The sequence below is a fragment of the Cydia strobilella genome, chromosome 24, assembly GCF_947568885.1.
Source record: "Cydia strobilella chromosome 24, ilCydStro3.1, whole genome shotgun sequence".
NCBI lineage: Eukaryota > Metazoa > Arthropoda > Insecta > Lepidoptera > Tortricidae > Cydia > Cydia strobilella.
The window spans coordinates 9,501,369-9,523,527 of NC_086064.1; the positions used below are offsets into that span (position 1 = coordinate 9,501,369).

Genomic DNA, 22,159 nt, shown 5'->3' on the forward strand with positions numbered 1-22,159 from the left:
ACTTACACGTCGGTCGACCCAAATGTCATGAATTTTTAGTAATTATATCAAAAAGTGCAAGCAAATATGAATTTTACTTGGCAACATTCTAAACTAAAATATCTGAATTTAATATTAGGGTGATGTTTAATGACACCCTGGCAACACTAAGCGGGAATTAAAGAGACGGTTGTTCAGACCCGTCCACTTGGATTGGGGAAGTCAAGGAGACAACAAGCCCTGTTTCTACTTGTTATCAATATCAGTATGTTATAATTAGTGGAACAGGTCTTATTGTATATCTGCAAGTTTAAACTTATCTATATGTGACTGTTTGTTTCCTGAATAAATTAAAAAAAAAAAAAAAAAAAAACATCTTGATGGTAACGGGTGAGCAAAGTTAAAGAGTCATTTTATAATTAGAGCAATCATAGAGATATGAGATATAATACAAGTATGCCCTCTTTACCGCACGATCTTCACCCATTCCTTCGATGTGGCCCTCCGTCCTAAGTATCGGTGGGCGGATAGAGTAGAGGCAGGTCTCCAGGAGCTCGGCAGCAGTGAAAACTGGCTTGAATCCGCGCAGGACCGGGTAAATTAGCTCCATGCATGAATTTATTTTTATTTTTGGATTCATAATTTATATCGTTGGAACACCGGAAATGATAAAAATACTTTTGTAAACCTTAACATTATTTTATTAAAAAATATTTAAAATGTTGAAAATTTTTGAGCGGTTGAAACGCTATTAATTTTTGGCGCGAATTCGACAGAGCGTGATGACGTCACACGTTGGGCGGCCCAACTGACGTTTGCTACTAATGACACTAATCTGTCGAACGCGTGACGTCACGTGGCGTTTCGAGCGTTTCGCTCACTAGCTTTTCGCGGGCAAATTTTTGTACTTTTTATTTATAATTTTAAGTAATTAAATGGTAATTTAAAAAAGGAAATGCATTTGTAACATGATATAACGGTAACAAACATCCGAATAAAACATATTTCGTTCAAATATAAACTTCATGCATGAGGCTAATTGTGTTGGAGGCCGACTCATTTTAGGTAATTGCGCCAAACTAGTAAGTACTTACTCGTCGGCGAGCAGGCTAACAGTGTGCACCTTCTCCCTCAGCGGTTCAAGCTCCCGCTCTAGCTGCGCGTGCCGGCGCTGCAGCGCGCGCACGGTGCGCAGGTCGGCGGCGGGCGCCCCGCCGGCCGCCAGCTGCTGCTCCTTCTCCCCCATCCAGTCCAGCGCCTCGTCGCACGTGCGGCTGAACAGCTCCACGCTGGAACAACATTCACAGCTATAAACAACTCTTTATAAAAGTATCACAGTTTTGCGCCCCGCCGAGCAAGCCGCTCTACAAGTACGCCGCTTGTAACTCCCGAGCTAATATCATCCAAATCTTCCTCGTCATCCACCCGATGATAAGATAAGATAAGATAAGATAATCTTTATTGGTACAATACAGGTACACATCAAATACAATTTTGTACAATAAACATAGAGATGACACAATTACAGAGTATTTCGACAGAAAATATACACAACATTGACAACGATGAGCTAACGGACGCCAGGCGTTTGTTTCATCCGAAAACAACCAAGCCTTGATGATATCTATTTATCTTGATCAAATATGTATGATAATTATAAGTTTATTGAGCATAAAAAAGAGTTTAGTTTTAGGTTATTCGTATAACATAGTAGATTGTACAACAAGGGCATAAAGCGATTCAGTCCTACCCGAGGCAATTTATTGGGCCGAGCGCAGCGAGGACCAATATAGCCGAGGATAAAAATGGACATTTATGCCTGAGTTATACACTATTTTTCACTTCAATTGTGAGTAAAATATACAAAAATATCCAATTTTGTAGGTTAATACCGTATTTATTCAAGACTAAAGAAAATAGTACTCGGTTGTGTCGGGGGCGCGGGGCACGCCGGCCGGGAGCCGGCAGGGCTGGCAGTTTATATGGCAAATTTTGGTCTTTATTGCTGAGTCAATAAGGTTCGTAATAGATGTTTTTACCATTATTGATCTACACTAAACAATATTAAAAAAAGAGATTTTTACGCGCACCGCCGTGTAAAAACTTCAACTTTCAATCATTTCTCCTCCTTGCATAGGTTTCGTCATCACAGGGTCGTGGTCACTTCTAGGGAACAGTTTCTCTTTGACTATTTGCCGCCATCTCTTTCTGTCTGTCGCCGAATGTAGGGCGTGGAGCGTTACATCAAAGGCTGAGCGAATTTTGTCTGTCCACTGCATTGAGCTCCTGCGTCTCGGCTTTCGATTTTAACAACTAATAACCAGCTCAATCTATACGTGAAACGTCTTTCATAACAAAAGACATGTACATAAACACCGAATAATAGGTACTGTACCTGGACGCGCCTTCAAGGCTCTTCTCCTTTTGCTGTTTAAGCCTGAGCAGTCTATCCCACTGCTGTCTCAGCTGCTGCCTCCTGGCAGTGGCCTTCCCGGCCTGCCCGTGCGCGGTGGCCACCAGCTCCTCGGCCGCAGCCTCGATCTGCTCCAGGCGTTTGGAGGCGGCCGAGAGGTCCGTTACGAATTTCTGGAATAATGGTTAAAATTAGTATGTGTTGGCATGAAAAAGCACTAGTGGTTATCGGCAATATAATGTTTACAAAATACAACACTTATAAAAATAGGCACAGTATAAAAAAGGTAATAAACTCTAAGGAACACACACGGAATATGAACACAGGCTATCATATTAAATTAAACAAATACACGGATAAGAGTCCATTGCTCAGGCGCACTGCGCTTTTTGTTCGGATAAAAGCAGTTATTTTATATTACATCTGAAGGCTCCAGTACTTTTAGAACAACGAATGGGTGGCGGAAGATTATTTCAGCATTTGGTAGCTGCATATCGGAAGCTACCGCGAAAAGCATCAGTATCAGTGGTAGTCTGTATAGAGAAGCTGTATTAGTGTACCCACCTCGTACTTCCTCTTGGCAGTGTCTACGCTCTCTTCTCCATCATCAGCTCGCAGCATTTTCTCCTTGTCCTTGATCCATTTGTCGAAATCGTCGCACTCGGCGAAGAAGCTGTACAGCTTGATCGCGTCTTCGAGTTGGGCGCGACGCGCGGCTGAGAGGGTTAGCAGCTCGTCTGCGAGAAAAATAAGAAAACAACATTAATTATTTATTAATTTTTAAGTTACAAGAATGAAAATACCCATTTACATGTCACGTGACACTAAAATTTTTTTTTAAATAAATGCATTGCTACGTTATTTATACTGTGAGAAGATTTTCATAACAAAATTATATTATTTACGATTACTTTAAATTAATATTAAGATAATCCTTATCTAGAACAACAACCTAATCTAATGATTGTTGAATAAAATGCTTGAGTTTACATTTTTTTAAATTAAAAAAAGTTTTTTTTCCATATTAGGTAGTATTACTGCAATGTTCTGCCGCCAGAAAGCAGCACTATTACATATCGTTAACCATAGTTACTTATACATATATACTATGCCTTCAAAAGTTTTTTGATAAATTTTCACTATAACATTGATGCATCAAGGCCGCGAAATTTCAACTTTCGTGTTTCGCGGGAGGCCATCAGTATGAGCTAGTTGCGCCCCCTACGCAGAGTTTAGCGTAATATTCCCTATTGATCGTACATACCATAGTCCCGCTTGATATCGGCGATCCTCGCACTGACGGCGCGCGGCGGCTGCGCGGGCGGCGCGCGCGGCGGCCGCGTGCGCGCGCGTGCGTCCGCGCGCGCGCGCCGCACCGGCACCACCTGCTTCACGAGCACCGTCTTCTTCACGCGCTGCACTGTGCGCACCTTCTCTGGCCGCCGTACTTGTACCTGTCACAGTTACTCTATTTATTGCATGCATTTTTATGTGTTTGACGCAAATAAATAAATGAAATGAAAATGAAATGCTACAAGCATTCTAACGCCGATTGAGAGATTTTTTTGTTGGATAAACCGTTGTATTCTGTTAGTGAATTTATGAATGATGTATGATGTATTTTGACGACCCACCACAGGAGATATTATCTTGACATTATTTTGAAATCTTATTATTCTGTAATTATTTAATTTTTAAATTATTATTTTATTGATTATATTTTTATGACATCCTTGTTTTGACGATCATAATATGAATTCTTGTAGATTGACATGCTGCAGACATTTATAATGTGTATTATGAAATAAATGAATCTAAATCTAAATCTACATTAATATGATGTCATTCGATGCACGTTTTCTCTATAACTAAATCTTATTTATCAACATACTTTGACTTTCTTGGCCCTCGTACGGATCTTGCAACTTAAACAACAGCGAATGGAATGAATGATATATGAATTTGAACTGGAAACTGAATCTTTTATAAAATAATTGAAATAACATTTCTCTCGTTCGTTAACTTTTTGTACTAATGGAATTTAATTTTTTTTTTTTTTTTTAATTTATTTAGGAAACAAACAGTCACATACAGATAAGTTTAAACTTGCAGATATACAATAAGACCTATAGTTCCATTAATTATAACATACTGATATTGATAACAAGTAGAAACAGGGCTTGTTCGGCACTGCCTATAAATAGGAAGATACACAGAAGTAACAATTGGATACACAACTAATAAAGTACCTAAGTATCAAACATGCTTACAAACATACATACGTTACATAAGACTATAGAACAATTACAATTTTTTTTTTTTTAAAGCAAAGACTGCTATGGAAAAAGTAAGCTCCGCAGACCACTACTATATTTACCGAAAGACAATGAGAAGATATCTAGATTTATGAAATTAACATTGTAATCATGACAGGCTCGTCTAAAAAAAGTATTTTTGGCGAAATTAGATCTACAAAAATCGATATGGAATGTTTGGGGGTGGCGCGTGGGAATACGAGGCAATTTAAAGACAATTTTTTCAAGAAGAGTGGAAGAATCAGTAAGGCCATTTAAGAGTTTATACAGAAACATTTGGTCTATATAAACACGTCGTGTATCTAGTGGCCCTAGACTACGACGGTGTGTGCTATTCTCTGACATATTCAGACCGTGGCGGAAATTGAGCGACTTTAACAGCTTTTTTTGGATTCTTTCAATTCTTTTTATGTGAACGGTATATTGAGGGGTCCAGACGACGCTACCGAACTCTAAAATGCTGCGAACGTAAGAGGAGTATAATACTTTTAGGGTGTTTGGTTCTTTAAATGGTTGAGATAGTCTAAGTATCAGGCCCAATTTCTTGTAGGCCCTCTCGGAGATGTGGTCTATGTGTGAAATGAAGTTAAGCTTAGAATCCAAAATAATACCAAGATCTCGGACCTTGGTGATTCTATTTATGATCTTTCCTGAAAAACTATAATTGAAAAGAAGGGGACTTTGTTTATGAGTGAAAGTAATGCAGTTGCATTTATCAGGGTTCAGAAGCAATTGGTTATAACCGCAATATGCGGCAAAGCTATCAAGATCGCGTTGCATGTCCAGGCAGTCGTTCTTTGTTTTTATGATTTTGAAAATTTTTGTATCGTCTGCATAAACTAGATGTCTTGAACTAGAAAACGATGAACCCATGTCGTTTACGTATATGATAAATAAAAGCGGTCCTAAATGAGAGCCTTGAGGGACCCCTGAATCAATGGTTAAGTATCTGGAAGTATAGCCTCTTAGTGATACTGCCTGGCATCGGTTCTGGATGTAGGATTCAATCCACCTGTAGAGGTCTCCGTGTCCGAATAATTGAACTACTTTTCGACAAGATTGCAATAAGTAATGCCGTTCTCGGGAACATTTTTCGTTTTATATAGCAGAGGGAATACATCTCCTACCTCATCGGTGGCTTGTAAAAAATGTGCTATTAGTGACCTTAAAGTTCAAATTTTGAATTTAAAATTGCGCAAAAACTGATGCCCGATTCGGGTCTCCCACAGATGAAAGGTTATATGTTTAGAACTTTATTGCAGAGCCAGTCAGTTCAATTTGGCATAAATTTTAACACCCTTATGGCCGGTTAAAGAATTAATAATAAGCGTAGTACTTACCGGTACAACTCTCGGTTCAATCTCTCTAACATAGTTGGCGGGCACGAACCCATCGGAGCGGTCAGCCTTCCTCACCGACCACCAGTCCGGGTTCGTTTTGTTGATCAGGAACATCACTTCGCCCTTCGCCATCGATATGCCTTGCCCGGTGAACGCGTATAGCGCTTTCACCTGTAAACAAACGGAATAGCAACTACATCTACCGTAAACAGGGGGCGAAACTGCCGGCCTAGCCAAGGGCACAATCGCTATCACTTCGACAACGAAACGCTTGTGTCTCTCTATCTCTGTTCCATATTAGTGCGACAGTGACAGTTGCGTTTCGATCGCTACGGAGCGTAAGCGATTTCCTTTCGGGTATTCTCGGCTCCGTTCGGCTCAGCATTGCTCCGAGCAATTATTAGGGTTGGCACAACTTGACGTCCCTTTGCGTGCACAGCCACAGATATAATGACTTGAATTTTGATAACCCTAAATAGACGAAAGGGATAGTGCCCTACATTAGCAAGGGACAGCATGATTCGTCCCTGAATCGTTGACAAACTTCGGTTTTGTAGGAAGTTTCTTGCCTGTACGGTACACTACGGTACACGGTACGGTACGGTAGTACTCTATTACCTATTAAGTGCCAGTTGCACCATCCGCACTTGACAGGCTGATCAACGTCACCCGGCGCGCCGCGGCGGTTTACTATAAAACTTTCCATACAATACAATTTAACGAACTAAGCTCTTTAACGATGACAAACAATTTGGTGCAACCGACCCTTAGTCTGTGCCGTAAGAATATTCTATCTTAATGGCACCGGAGTCAAATTTTATTAAGAACTCACCAGTAACCATGTGCTAAAATCAGTGCCAGTTTATTATAGGTACAAGGTAGTAGGGTCGTACGATCCATATAGGGACCGTGCGCGTTGGAGCTGCCATCTTGTGGCCTGAATCGGAACCATAAACATGTACATCATATGCAAACCAAAGCAAGTGCTGCCATCTTGTGGGCTACTTTGGAAGCATAAACTACACATTTACGCCTCGCGCCAAAAATCTGACGTCTCCTGTGCTGCCCCCTACAGTTTATGCACGCTCCCTATACCATACCTGTGGCACGGAGCGCTCCTCAGTGACGGTGCGGTGTTCTAACCGCTCCACTTCTTCCTCTTCCCATACTTCTGTCGGAACGAGGCGGGACTCGTTCACCCATTCCTCTTCTTCAAGAGCTGGGGCTGCTTCCACTTCTGTTGGAAGCTGTTAGTCAAAGAAAAAAAAAGATTAGATTAGAATAGTTTTTATTCGTAAACACACAGACAATAGACATACATTAAAAGAACATAGTGAAAATAAAGTGTCACGAAATGGCCCCATCTCAGCATGCTGCTGGCGACTTCCAGCGCGAGTGAGAATGAGACCATCGATAGTGCTTGTTTCATAATGGGGTTGGCAACTGTCAGCTTGCCCCTTTCTCTAGTTGAGTTCTGTGAGATTTAGCTTAAAGGGCTGGCATCCAGGGCATAAAATTCTATGAAAAAAACAGAGTATGACACAATTTTAGCGATTGACAGGGCAAGCTATGCTGGCGCCATTTGCTATATACTTCGGACTTTATATTATATATATTTATTTCATGAGCTAATAGCATAAATAATAATAATAAATAAAATTCTTTATTTCAGGCCAGATTGCCCATAGATGATACATCTTAACCTAGGTATTACAGTTTTTTTTTTTACTATGGGCATCTAAAATAGCGCTATACTCGGAACTACTTATTGTCAGGGGTGTTTTGTTGAATAATGGAAAAAAACAATTAAATGATTAAAACGAGAAAAAATTTAAACTTAGTTGTAAAGTTAGCATCCCAGCGCCTTCAGCTGGTCAGCATGTGCGCTGTGCGCGTTGAACTCAGCGCTTTAGGCTCTAATCTCGTCATGCAGCGCTTTATGCCGAGCTAACAGCGCTGCGGCAGCAGTCGTTACTCGCCACCACCATATATACCTTTTACTGAACTGTTTCCCAACTCAAACTTACTTGTAACGTGAGTATCCCAGCGCTCTCGAGCCGGTCCGCGTGAGCGCTGAGCGCGTCCAGCTCGGCGCTGTAGGCTCTGATCTCGTCGTGCAGCGCTTTATGCCGAGCTAACAGCGCTGCGGTAGCAGTCGTTACTCGCCACCACCATATATACCTTTTACTGAACTGATTCACAACGCAAACTTACTTGTAACGTGAGTATCCCAGCGCTCTCGAGCCGGTCCGCGTGAGCGCTGAGCGCGTCCAGCTCGGCGCTGTAGGCTCTGATCTCGTCGTGCAGCGCTTTATGCCGAGCTAACAGCGCTGCGGCAGCAGTCGTTACTCGCCACCACCATATATACCTTTTACTGAACTGATTCACAACGCAAACTTACTTGTAACGTGAGTATCCCAGCGCTCTCGAGCCGGTCCGCGTGAGCGCTGAGCGCGTCCAGCTCGGCGCTGTAGGCTCTGATCTCGTCGTGCAGCGCTTTATGCCGAGCTAACAGCGCTGCGGCAGCAGTCGTTACTCGCCACCACCATATATACCTTTTACTGAACTGATTCACAACGCAAACTTACTTGTAACGTGAGTATCCCAGCGCTCTCGAGCCGGTCCGCGTGAGCGCTGAGCGCGTCCAGCTCGGCGCTGTAGGCTCTGATCTCGTCGTGCAGCGCTTTATGCCGAGCTAACAGCGCTGCGGCAGCAGTCGTTACTCGCCACCACCATATATACCTTTTACTGAACTGATTCACAACGCAAACTTACTTGTAACGTGAGTATCCCACCGCTCTCGAGCCGGTCCGCGTGAGCGCTGAGCGCGTCCAGCTCGGCGCTGTAGGCTCTGATCTCGTCGTGCAGCGCTTTATGCCGAGCTAACAGCGCTGCGGTAGCAGTCGTTACTCGCCACCACCATATATACCTTTTACTGAACTGATTCACAACGCAAACTTACTTGTAACGTGAGTATCCCAGCGCTCTCGAGCCGGTCCGCGTGAGCGCTGAGCGCGTCCAGCTCGGCGCTGTAGGCTCTGATCTCGTCGTGCAGCGCTTTATGCCGAGCTAACAGCGCTGCGGCAGCAGTCGTTACTCGCCACCACCATATATACCTTTTACTGAACTGATTCACAACGCAAACTTACTTGTAACGTGAGTATCCCAGCGCTCTCGAGCCGGTCCGCGTGAGCGCTGAGCGCGTCCAGCTCGGCGCTGTAGGCTCTGATCTCGTCGTGCAGCGCTTTATGCCGAGCTAACAGCGCTGCGGCAGCAGTCGTTACTCGCCACCACCATATATACCTTTTACTGAACTGATTCACAACGCAAACTTACTTGTAACGTGAGTATCCCAGCGCTCTCGAGCCGGTCCGCGTGAGCGCTGAGCGCGTCCAGCTCGGCGCTGTAGGCTCTGATCTCGTCGTGCAGCGCTTTATGCCGAGCTAACAGCGCTGCGGTAGCAGTCGTTACTCGCCACCACCATATATACCTTTTACTGAACTGATTCACAACGCAAACTTACTTGTAACGTGAGTATCCCAGCGCTCTCGAGCCGGTCCGCGTGAGCGCTGAGCGCGTCCAGCTCGGCGCTGTAGGCTCTGATCTCGTCGTGCAGCGCTTTATGCCGAGCTAACAGCGCTGCGGTAGCAGTCGTTACTCGCCACCACCATATATACCTTTTACTGAACTGATTCACAACGCAAACTTACTTGTAACGTGAGTATCCCAGCGCTCTCGAGCCGGTCCGCGTGAGCGCTGAGCGCGTCCAGCTCGGCGCTGTAGGCTCTGATCTCGTCGTGCAGCGCTTTATGCCGAGCTAACAGCGCTGCGGCAGCAGTCGTTACTCGCCACCACCATATATACCTTTTACTGAACTGATTCACAACGCAAACTTACTTGTAACGTGAGTATCCCAGCGCTCTCGAGCCGGTCCGCGTGAGCGCTGAGCGCGTCCAGCTCGGCGCTGTAGGCTCTGATCTCGTCGTGCAGCGCTTTATGCCGAGCTAACAGCGCTGCGGCAGCAGTCGTTACTCGCCACCACCATATATACCTTTTACTGAACTGATTCACAACGCAAACTTACTTGTAACGTGAGTATCCCAGCGCTCTCGAGCCGGTCCGCGTGAGCGCTGAGCGCGTCCAGCTCGGCGCTGTAGGCTCTGATCTCGTCGTGCAGCGCTTTATGCCGAGCTAACAGCGCTGCGGTAGCAGTCGTTACTCGCCACCACCATATATACCTTTTACTGAACTGATTCACAACGCAAACTTACTTGTAACGTGAGTATCCCAGCGCTCTCGAGCCGGTCCGCGTGAGCGCTGAGCGCGTCCAGCTCGGCGCTGTAGGCTCTGATCTCGTCGTGCAGCGCTTTATGCCGAGCTAACAGCGCTGCGGCAGCAGTCGTTACTCGCCACCACCATATATACCTTTTACTGAACTGATTCACAACGCAAACTTACTTGTAACGTGAGTATCCCAGCGCTCTCGAGCCGGTCCGCGTGAGCGCTGAGCGCGTCCAGCTCGGCGCTGTAGGCTCTGATCTCGTCGTGCAGCGCTTTATGCCGAGCTAACAGCGCTGCGGCAGCAGTCGTTACTCGCCACCACCATATATACCTTTTACTGAACTGATTCACAACGCAAACTTACTTGTAACGTGAGTATCCCAGCGCTCTCGAGCCGGTCCGCGTGAGCGCTGAGCGCGTCCAGCTCGGCGCTGTAGGCTCTGATCTCGTCGTGCAGCGCTTTATGCCGAGCTAACAGCGCTGCGGTAGCAGTCGTTACTCGCCACCACCATATATACCTTTTACTGAACTGATTCACAACGCAAACTTACTTGTAACGTGAGTATCCCAGCGCTCTCGAGCCGGTCCGCGTGAGCGCTGAGCGCGTCCAGCTCGGCGCTGTAGGCTCTGATCTCGTCGTGCAGCGCTTTATGCCGAGCTAACAGCGCTGCGGCAGCAGTCGTTACTCGCCACCACCATATATACCTTTTACTGAACTGATTCACAACGCAAACTTACTTGTAACGTGAGTATCCCAGCGCTCTCGAGCCGGTCCGCGTGAGCGCTGAGCGCGTCCAGCTCGGCGCTGTAGGCTCTGATCTCGTCGTGCAGCGCTTTATGCCGAGCTAACAGCGCTGCGGCAGCAGTCGTTACTCGCCACCACCATATATACCTTTTACTGAACTGATTCACAACGCAAACTTACTTGTAACGTGAGTATCCCAGCGCTCTCGAGCCGGTCCGCGTGAGCGCTGAGCGCGTCCAGCTCGGCGCTGTAGGCTCTGATCTCGTCGTGCAGCGCTTTATGCCGAGCTAACAGCGCTGCGGCAGCAGTCGTTACTCGCCACCACCATATATACCTTTTACTGAACTGATTCACAACGCAAACTTACTTGTAACGTGAGTATCCCAGCGCTCTCGAGCCGGTCCGCGTGAGCGCTGAGCGCGTCCAGCTCGGCGCTGTAGGCTCTGATCTCGTCGTGCAGCGCTTTATGCCGAGCTAACAGCGCTGCGGTAGCAGTCGTTACTCGCCACCACCATATATACCTTTTACTGAACTGATTCACAACGCAAACTTACTTGTAACGTGAGTATCCCAGCGCTCTCGAGCCGGTCCGCGTGAGCGCTGAGCGCGTCCAGCTCGGCGCTGTAGGCTCTGATCTCGTCGTGCAGCGCTTTATGCCGAGCTAACAGCGCTGCGGCAGCAGTCGTTACTCGCCACCACCATATATACCTTTTACTGAACTGATTCACAACGCAAACTTACTTGTAACGTGAGTATCCCAGCGCTCTCGAGCCGGTCCGCGTGAGCGCTGAGCGCGTCCAGCTCGGCGCTGTAGGCTCTGATCTCGTCGTGCAGCGCTTTATGCCGAGCTAACAGCGCTGCGGCAGCAGTCGTTACTCGCCACCACCATATATACCTTTTACTGAACTGATTCACAACGCAAACTTACTTGTAACGTGAGTATCCCAGCGCTCTCGAGCCGGTCCGCGTGAGCGCTGAGCGCGTCCAGCTCGGCGCTGTAGGCTCTGATCTCGTCGTGCAGCGCTTTATGCCGAGCTAACAGCGCTGCGGTAGCAGTCGTTACTCGCCACCACCATATATACCTTTTACTGAACTGATTCACAACGCAAACTTACTTGTAACGTGAGTATCCCAGCGCTCTCGAGCCGGTCCGCGTGAGCGCTGAGCGCGTCCAGCTCGGCGCTGTAGGCTCTGATCTCGTCGTGCAGCGCTTTATGCCGAGCTAACAGCGCTGCGGCAGCAGTCGTTACTCGCCACCACCATATATACCTTTTACTGAACTGATTCACAACGCAAACTTACTTGTAACGTGAGTATCCCAGCGCTCTCGAGCCGGTCCGCGTGAGCGCTGAGCGCGTCCAGCTCGGCGCTGTAGGCTCTGATCTCGTCGTGCAGCGCTTTATGCCGAGCTAACAGCGCTGCGGTAGCAGTCGTTACTCGCCACCACCATATATACCTTTTACTGAACTGATTCACAACGCAAACTTACTTGTAACGTGAGTATCCCAGCGCTCTCGAGCCGGTCCGCGTGAGCGCTGAGCGCGTCCAGCTCGGCGCTGTAGGCTCTGATCTCGTCGTGCAGCGCTTTATGCCGAGCTAACAGCGCTGCGGCAGCAGTCGTTACTCGCCACCACCATATATACCTTTTACTGAACTGATTCACAACGCAAACTTACTTGTAACGTGAGTATCCCAGCGCTCTCGAGCCGGTCCGCGTGAGCGCTGAGCGCGTCCAGCTCGGCGCTGTAGGCTCTGATCTCGTCGTGCAGCGCTTTATGCCGAGCTAACAGCGCTGCGGCAGCAGTCGTTACTCGCCACCACCATATATACCTTTTACTGAACTGATTCACAACGCAAACTTACTTGTAACGTGAGTATCCCAGCGCTCTCGAGCCGGTCCGCGTGAGCGCTGAGCGCGTCCAGCTCGGCGCTGTAGGCTCTGATCTCGTCGTGCAGCGCTTTATGCCGAGCTAACAGCGCTGCGGTAGCAGTCGTTACTCGCCACCACCATATATACCTTTTACTGAACTGATTCACAACGCAAACTTACTTGTAACGTGAGTATCCCAGCGCTCTCGAGCCGGTCCGCGTGAGCGCTGAGCGCGTCCAGCTCGGCGCTGTAGGCTCTGATCTCGTCGTGCAGCGCTTTATGCCGAGCTAACAGCGCTGCGGCAGCAGTCGTTACTCGCCACCACCATATATACCTTTTACTGAACTGATTCACAACGCAAACTTACTTGTAACGTGAGTATCCCAGCGCTCTCGAGCCGGTCCGCGTGAGCGCTGAGCGCGTCCAGCTCGGCGCTGTAGGCTCTGATCTCGTCGTGCAGCGCTTTATGCCGAGCTAACAGCGCTGCGGTAGCAGTCGTTACTCGCCACCACCATATATACCTTTTACTGAACTGATTCACAACGCAAACTTACTTGTAACGTGAGTATCCCAGCGCTCTCGAGCCGGTCCGCGTGAGCGCTGAGCGCGTCCAGCTCGGCGCTGTAGGCTCTGATCTCGTCGTGCAGCGCTTTATGCCGAGCTAACAGCGCTGCGGTAGCAGTCGTTACTCGCCACCACCATATATACCTTTTACTGAACTGATTCACAACGCAAACTTACTTGTAACGTGAGTATCCCAGCGCTCTCGAGCCGGTCCGCGTGAGCGCTGAGCGCGTCCAGCTCGGCGCTGTAGGCTCTGATCTCGTCGTGCAGCGCTTTATGCCGAGCTAACAGCGCTGCGGCAGCAGTCGTTACTCGCCACCACCATATATACCTTTTACTGAACTGATTCACAACGCAAACTTACTTGTAACGTGAGTATCCCAGCGCTCTCGAGCCGGTCCGCGTGAGCGCTGAGCGCGTCCAGCTCGGCGCTGTAGGCTCTGATCTCGTCGTGCAGCGCTTTATGCCGAGCTAACAGCGCTGCGGTAGCAGTCGTTACTCGCCACCACCATATATACCTTTTACTGAACTGATTCACAACGCAAACTTACTTGTAACGTGAGTATCCCAGCGCTCTCGAGCCGGTCCGCGTGAGCGCTGAGCGCGTCCAGCTCGGCGCTGTAGGCTCTGATCTCGTCGTGCAGCGCTTTATGCCGAGCTAACAGCGCTGCGGTAGCAGTCGTTACTCGCCACCACCATATATACCTTTTACTGAACTGATTCACAACGCAAACTTACTTGTAACGTGAGTATCCCAGCGCTCTCGAGCCGGTCCGCGTGAGCGCTGAGCGCGTCCAGCTCGGCGCTGTAGGCTCTGATCTCGTCGTGCAGCGCTTTATGCCGAGCTAACAGCGCTGCGGCAGCAGTCGTTACTCGCCACCACCATATATACCTTTTACTGAACTGATTCACAACGCAAACTTACTTGTAACGTGAGTATCCCAGCGCTCTCGAGCCGGTCCGCGTGAGCGCTGAGCGCGTCCAGCTCGGCGCTGTAGGCTCTGATCTCGTCGTGCAGCGCTTTATGCCGAGCTAACAGCGCTGCGGTAGCAGTCGTTACTCGCCACCACCATATATACCTTTTACTGAACTGATTCACAACGCAAACTTACTTGTAACGTGAGTATCCCAGCGCTCTCGAGCCGGTCCGCGTGAGCGCTGAGCGCGTCCAGCTCGGCGCTGTAGGCTCTGATCTCGTCGTGCAGCGCTTTATGCCGAGCTAACAGCGCTGCGGTAGCAGTCGTTACTCGCCACCACCATATATACCTTTTACTGAACTGATTCACAACGCAAACTTACTTGTAACGTGAGTATCCCAGCGCTCTCGAGCCGGTCCGCGTGAGCGCTGAGCGCGTCCAGCTCGGCGCTGTAGGCTCTGATCTCGTCGTGCAGCGCTTTATGCCGAGCTAACAGCGCTGCGGCAGCAGTCGTTACTCGCCACCACCATATATACCTTTTACTGAACTGATTCACAACGCAAACTTACTTGTAACGTGAGTATCCCAGCGCTCTCGAGCCGGTCCGCGTGAGCGCTGAGCGCGTCCAGCTCGGCGCTGTAGGCTCTGATCTCGTCGTGCAGCGCTTTATGCCGAGCTAACAGCGCTGCGGTAGCAGTCGTTACTCGCCACCACCATATATACCTTTTACTGAACTGATTCACAACGCAAACTTACTTGTAACGTGAGTATCCCAGCGCTCTCGAGCCGGTCCGCGTGAGCGCTGAGCGCGTCCAGCTCGGCGCTGTAGGCTCTGATCTCGTCGTGCAGCGCTTTATGCCGAGCTAACAGCGCTGCGGTAGCAGTCGTTACTCGCCACCACCATATATACCTTTTACTGAACTGATTCACAACGCAAACTTACTTGTAACGTGAGTATCCCAGCGCTCTCGAGCCGGTCCGCGTGAGCGCTGAGCGCGTCCAGCTCGGCGCTGTAGGCTCTGATCTCGTCGTGCAGCGCTTTATGCCGAGCTAACAGCGCTGCGGCAGCAGTCGTTACTCGCCACCACCATATATACCTTTTACTGAACTGATTCACAACGCAAACTTACTTGTAACGTGAGTATCCCAGCGCTCTCGAGCCGGTCCGCGTGAGCGCTGAGCGCGTCCAGCTCGGCGCTGTAGGCTCTGATCTCGTCGTGCAGCGCTTTATGCCGAGCTAACAGCGCTGCGGCAGCAGTCGTTACTCGCCACCACCATATATACCTTTTACTGAACTGATTCACAACGCAAACTTACTTGTAACGTGAGTATCCCAGCGCTCTCGAGCCGGTCCGCGTGAGCGCTGAGCGCGTCCAGCTCGGCGCTGTAGGCTCTGATCTCGTCGTGCAGCGCTTTATGCCGAGCTAACAGCGCTGCGGTAGCAGTCGTTACTCGCCACCACCATATATACCTTTTACTGAACTGATTCACAACGCAAACTTACTTGTAACGTGAGTATCCCAGCGCTCTCGAGCCGGTCCGCGTGAGCGCTGAGCGCGTCCAGCTCGGCGCTGTAGGCTCTGATCTCGTCGTGCAGCGCTTTATGCCGAGCTAACAGCGCTGCGGCAGCAGTCGTTACTCGCCACCACCATATATACCTTTTACTGAACTGATTCACAACGCAAACTTACTTGTAACGTGAGTATCCCAGCGCTCTCGAGCCGGTCCGCGTGAGCGCTGAGCGCGTCCAGCTCGGCGCTGTAGGCTCTGATCTCGTCGTGCAGCGCTTTATGCCGAGCTAACAGCGCTGCGGTAGCAGTCGTTACTCGCCACCACCATATATACCTTTTACTGAACTGATTCACAACGCAAACTTACTTGTAACGTGAGTATCCCAGCGCTCTCGAGCCGGTCCGCGTGAGCGCTGAGCGCGTCCAGCTCGGCGCTGTAGGCTCTGATCTCGTCGTGCAGCGCTTTATGCCGAGCTAACAGCGCTGCGGTAGCAGTCGTTACTCGCCACCACCATATATACCTTTTACTGAACTGATTCACAACGCAAACTTACTTGTAACGTGAGTATCCCAGCGCTCTCGAGCCGGTCCGCGTGAGCGCTGAGCGCGTCCAGCTCGGCGCTGTAGGCTCTGATCTCGTCGTGCAGCGCTTTATGCCGAGCTAACAGCGCTGCGGCAGCAGTCGTTACTCGCCACCACCATATATACCTTTTACTGAACTGATTCACAACGCAAACTTACTTGTAACGTGAGTATCCCAGCGCTCTCGAGCCGGTCCGCGTGAGCGCTGAGCGCGTCCAGCTCGGCGCTGTAGGCTCTGATCTCGTCGTGCAGCGCTTTATGCCGAGCTAACAGCGCTGCGGCAGCAGTCGTTACTCGCCACCACCATATATACCTTTTACTGAACTGATTCACAACGCAAACTTACTTGTAACGTGAGTATCCCAGCGCTCTCGAGCCGGTCCGCGTGAGCGCTGAGCGCGTCCAGCTCGGCGCTGTAGGCTCTGATCTCGTCGTGCAGCGCTTTATGCCGAGCTAACAGCGCTGCGGTAGCAGTCGTTACTCGCCACCACCATATATACCTTTTACTGAACTGATTCACAACGCAAACTTACTTGTAACGTGAGTATCCCAGCGCTCTCGAGCCGGTCCGCGTGAGCGCTGAGCGCGTCCAGCTCGGCGCTGTAGGCTCTGATCTCGTCGTGCAGCGCTTTATGCCGAGCTAACAGCGCTGCGGTAGCAGTCGTTACTCGCCACCACCATATATACCTTTTACTGAACTGATTCACAACGCAAACTTACTTGTAACGTGAGTATCCCAGCGCTCTCGAGCCGGTCCGCGTGAGCGCTGAGCGCGTCCAGCTCGGCGCTGTAGGCTCTGATCTCGTCGTGCAGCGCTTTATGCCGAGCTAACAGCGCTGCGGCAGCAGTCGTTACTCGCCACCACCATATATACCTTTTACTGAACTGATTCACAACGCAAACTTACTTGTAACGTGAGTATCCCAGCGCTCTCGAGCCGGTCCGCGTGAGCGCTGAGCGCGTCCAGCTCGGCGCTGTAGGCTCTGATCTCGTCGTGCAGCGCTTTATGCCGAGCTAACAGCGCTGCGGTAGCAGTCGTTACTCGCCACCACCATATATACCTTTTACTGAACTGATTCACAACGCAAACTTACTTGTAACGTGAGTATCCCAGCGCTCTCGAGCCGGTCCGCGTGAGCGCTGAGCGCGTCCAGCTCGGCGCTGTAGGCTCTGATCTCGTCGTGCAGCGCTTTATGCCGAGCTAACAGCGCTGCGGTAGCAGTCGTTACTCGCCACCACCATATATACCTTTTACTGAACTGATTCACAACGCAAACTTACTTGTAACGTGAGTATCCCAGCGCTCTCGAGCCGGTCCGCGTGAGCGCTGAGCGCGTCCAGCTCGGCGCTGTAGGCTCTGATCTCGTCGTGCAGCGCTTTATGCCGAGCTAACAGCGCTGCGGTAGCAGTCGTTACTCGCCACCACCATATATACCTTTTACTGAACTGATTCACAACGCAAACTTACTTGTAACGTGAGTATCCCAGCGCTCTCGAGCCGGTCCGCGTGAGCGCTGAGCGCGTCCAGCTCGGCGCTGTAGGCTCTGATCTCGTCGTGCAGCGCTTTATGCCGAGCTAACAGCGCTGCGGCAGCAGTCGTTACTCGCCACCACCATATATACCTTTTACTGAACTGATTCACAACGCAAACTTACTTGTAACGTGAGTATCCCAGCGCTCTCGAGCCGGTCCGCGTGAGCGCTGAGCGCGTCCAGCTCGGCGCTGTAGGCTCTGATCTCGTCGTGCAGCGCTTTATGCCGAGCTAACAGCGCTGCGGTAGCAGTCGTTACTCGCCACCACCATATATACCTTTTACTGAACTGATTCACAACGCAAACTTACTTGTAACGTGAGTATCCCAGCGCTCTCGAGCCGGTCCGCGTGAGCGCTGAGCGCGTCCAGCTCGGCGCTGTAGGCTCTGATCTCGTCGTGCAGCGCTTTATGCCGAGCTAACAGCGCTGCGGTAGCAGTCGTTACTCGCCACCACCATATATACCTTTTACTGAACTGATTCACAACGCAAACTTACTTGTAACGTGAGTATCCCAGCGCTCTCGAGCCGGTCCGCGTGAGCGCTGAGCGCGTCCAGCTCGGCGCTGTAGGCTCTGATCTCGTCGTGCAGCGCTTTATGCCGAGCTAACAGCGCTGCGGCAGCAGTCGTTACTCGCCACCACCATATATACCTTTTACTGAACTGATTCACAACGCAAACTTACTTGTAACGTGAGTATCCCAGCGCTCTCGAGCCGGTCCGCGTGAGCGCTGAGCGCGTCCAGCTCGGCGCTGTAGGCTCTGATCTCGTCGTGCAGCGCTTTATGCCGAGCTAACAGCGCTGCGGTAGCAGTCGTTACTCGCCACCACCATATATACCTTTTACTGAACTGATTCACAACGCAAACTTACTTGTAACGTGAGTATCCCAGCGCTCTCGAGCCGGTCCGCGTGAGCGCTGAGCGCGTCCAGCTCGGCGCTGTAGGCTCTGATCTCGTCGTGCAGCGCTTTATGCCGAGCTAACAGCGCTGCGGTAGCAGTCGTTACTCGCCACCACCATATATACCTTTTACTGAACTGATTCACAACGCAAACTTACTTGTAACGTGAGTATCCCAGCGCTCTCGAGCCGGTCCGCGTGAGCGCTGAGCGCGTCCAGCTCGGCGCTGTAGGCTCTGATCTCGTCGTGCAGCGCTTTATGCCGAGCTAACAGCGCTGCGGCAGCAGTCGTTACTCGCCACCACCATATATACCTTTTACTGAACTGATTCACAACGCAAACTTACTTGTAACGTGAGTATCCCAGCGCTCTCGAGCCGGTCCGCGTGAGCGCTGAGCGCGTCCAGCTCGGCGCTGTAGGCTCTGATCTCGTCGTGCAGCGCTTTATGCCGAGCTAACAGCGCTGCGGCAGCAGTCGTTACTCGCCACCACCATATATACCTTTTACTGAACTGATTCACAACGCAAACTTACTTGTAACGTGAGTATCCCAGCGCTCTCGAGCCGGTCCGCGTGAGCGCTGAGCGCGTCCAGCTCGGCGCTGTAGGCTCTGATCTCGTCGTGCAGCGCTTTATGCCGAGCTAACAGCGCTGCGGCAGCAGTCGTTACTCGCCACCACCATATATACCTTTTACTGAACTGATTCACAACGCAAACTTACTTGTAAAGTGAGTATCCCAGCGCTCTCGAGCCGGTCCGCGTGAGCGCTGAGCGCGTCCAGCTCGGCGCTGTAGGCTCTGATCTCGTCGTGCAGCGCGCGGTGTCGCGCGAGCAGCGCGGCGGCGGACGGCGCGTCGCGCCCGCAGTCGCTGCTCGCCACCAGGGGGCGCTTCTCCTTCATCCACGATTCCGACTCGTTCGCGTCGCCGTAGAACTGAAAACATTATATATTATTGTCCTGTTACAGTACTACTTGAGTCGGATGATTCGACAGATACTTTCGCGGTGGTTGTCTAGTGGGTGGTAGCTTATTCGTATTAGTATTTTGACTCACAGATATAAACACCAACCTGCCGTACATAGCAGCACCTTTAAGGATGACTCACACTAGACCGGACCGGGTCCGGGCCGAGGGGTCCGACATGTCATTTTCTATGATGGCTGATCGGTGATCACGTGGTGTTTTCCATAGGAAACCTAGCTCCGTAAGCCCCGGCCCGGCCCGGTCTTGCGTGTCATCCTTTAACCTCGCCATAATCAACCCCACCAACTTGTTTATACAGAGAAGGGACAGTTACAATTTTGTGCCGTGTTTTTAAGCCCTTGGAGTTCCAGGGTCTAAATTTGCCAGCAAAAAGTCAACCTTGAGGTTTTAAATTTAGGATTGTATTTAAATTGTCATATTGACACGAAATAGCGTTCCTAGTCTTGAGTACTTAAATGATAAACGGACAGAAATATTAGGAGCATCCGCCTGTAGGCCGAGCACATGATTGGCGCGACATTATCTCGCCGCGAGATAGACTTCCCGTCTTTTACTAACTGTATGAATTAAAGGGGGATGGGTAGTGCGAGATACTCCCGCGCCGTTCATGTGCTAGCCCGGCAGATTAAATAGCTACATAGAATACAAGTGTGTCTGTACCTGATGTGCTTCGGCAGCATCTTCAAGTTGCTTCTCCCTGGCGTCGGCGAGCTCGCGCAACGTGGCCCACTGCTGGGCGAGCGATGCCAACCGACGTTCGATCTCGGCGCTCTTCGGGTGCTTCGCGTCGATCAGGCTGCGAATCATATAGTAACATTTATAGGATGGCTTTTTTAAAACACTAGCATACTTTTACAAGTGTATACAGGGCGGCTAAAAAATAAGTGCATTCCCGTTGCCAGCAAGGTTTTGGGATTATACTGAGCAACTTTTACTATGGGACCAACCCCGAAATCGCGAAAATTTTTTGCGACCGTGTATATTACATTAATAAAATTGTTGTGTAGAAAATTAAATTGGCTACTTGCCTCATTAAATTGGGAAATTAGTTAAAAGACTCGGGACACTTATATTCGTAGAAAGACTCGCTTATTGTGTCAAGATCTGAGTAAACATTGTTTGCGCGCATTTGAAGGGCTGTCTCATCCGCTAGTGCGGAGTGCGAATGGATTCGCAAATGCATTTAGAGTTGATGAATGGATGCTATCTCTATTGTAGTATTATCTGACCTCTGTCCCTTAGCGCGATGCCGCTGCGACACGTGGTCCCTGGCCCGCAGCTCGGTCAGCAACGCGGTATGTTTCTGTCGCAGCGCGAGCACGCCGCGGAGGTCTTTAGCGGCCACGTCGGCGCGGCAGATGCGCTGCTTGTCTGTCACCCAGCCTGGACAAAATTGAACATTAAAATTATTCACATAGTTCAGTTCGCGTTAGTTATTGCTATATTTAGTTAACTTTTTGGTGTAGCTCCTACACATCAGTATGCCGGCGGGCACAGATATAAATATACCATAGAAGACGCAAATGCATCTACTTCGCGTGTCCGAACCCCGACCAAGCGTCGAGTCCACGCCGCCGGTTGTAGCAGCCGGACGTCCGTGAAAACGTAAAAAATGCTTGGTTGCATGATAATTAACTGCAAAAGCACAAAAATTGCGAGCACCCAAAGGCAAGAACATATTTCCTATCACAGATAAGCAATTTTAAAATTATATTATGCGTAAATTTTGTATGAAAAAGTCTGCACGCTTGGTTTCAATACAAATCGTGGTATTTGCGTCATTTAGCGTATATATTAAATCTGTGCCGGCGGGTGTGTTTGCCGCCGGGTTTGCATCGCCTGCCGGGCCTGATTCTCCGGCGGCATACCCGCGCGACTAAAACCCGCCGGCGGTTATATAAATGACTCGATATTCATATTAATAACTCCGCATTCATAAACAAAATTCAAATACAATTAATTAATTGTACCTCAAAGTAAAATGTCACAGATTAACTGATTATAAATTAAAATCACTGTTTAACCGACATTATAGGCCTTAATTTCTAACACAGATATTCTAATTAATATAATCTGTTTTATTTACTCTCTTTGTTAGACATATAGGTCAGACCAAGACAAGTCTGCAACGATTTGGTTAGCACACGCAGTGCAAGTGTTATTTTAAACGTCAAACTTCTATGAAATTATGACGTATAAATAACACTTGCACTGCGTGTGCTATCAA

The 22,159-nt window shown here is 49.5% G+C and overlaps 2 protein-coding genes across 2 annotated transcripts in view; one reads left to right on the forward strand and one right to left on the reverse strand.

Moving 5' to 3' along the window:
- The window catches only part of LOC134752025 (spectrin beta chain), a 180,012-nt gene that overhangs the window by 139,135 nt on the left and 18,718 nt on the right, over positions 1-22,159 (reverse strand). Inside the window, exons 15-23 of the mRNA XM_063687585.1 lie at positions 21,162-21,315; positions 20,593-20,728; positions 19,669-19,881; positions 7,148-7,294; positions 6,048-6,218; positions 3,657-3,846; positions 2,957-3,129; positions 2,375-2,565; positions 1,074-1,268 (exon numbers count right to left, since the gene is read on the reverse strand). Coding sequence (XP_063543655.1) covers positions 1,074-1,268; positions 2,375-2,565; positions 2,957-3,129; positions 3,657-3,846; positions 6,048-6,218; positions 7,148-7,294; positions 19,669-19,881; positions 20,593-20,728; positions 21,162-21,315 — 1,570 coding nt within the window. The remainder of the gene's footprint in view (positions 1-1,073; positions 1,269-2,374; positions 2,566-2,956; positions 3,130-3,656; positions 3,847-6,047; positions 6,219-7,147; positions 7,295-19,668; positions 19,882-20,592; positions 20,729-21,161; positions 21,316-22,159) is intronic.
- The window catches only part of LOC134752000 (zinc finger protein 596-like), a 228,805-nt gene that overhangs the window by 16,746 nt on the left and 189,900 nt on the right, over positions 1-22,159 (forward strand). The window lies entirely within an intron of this gene.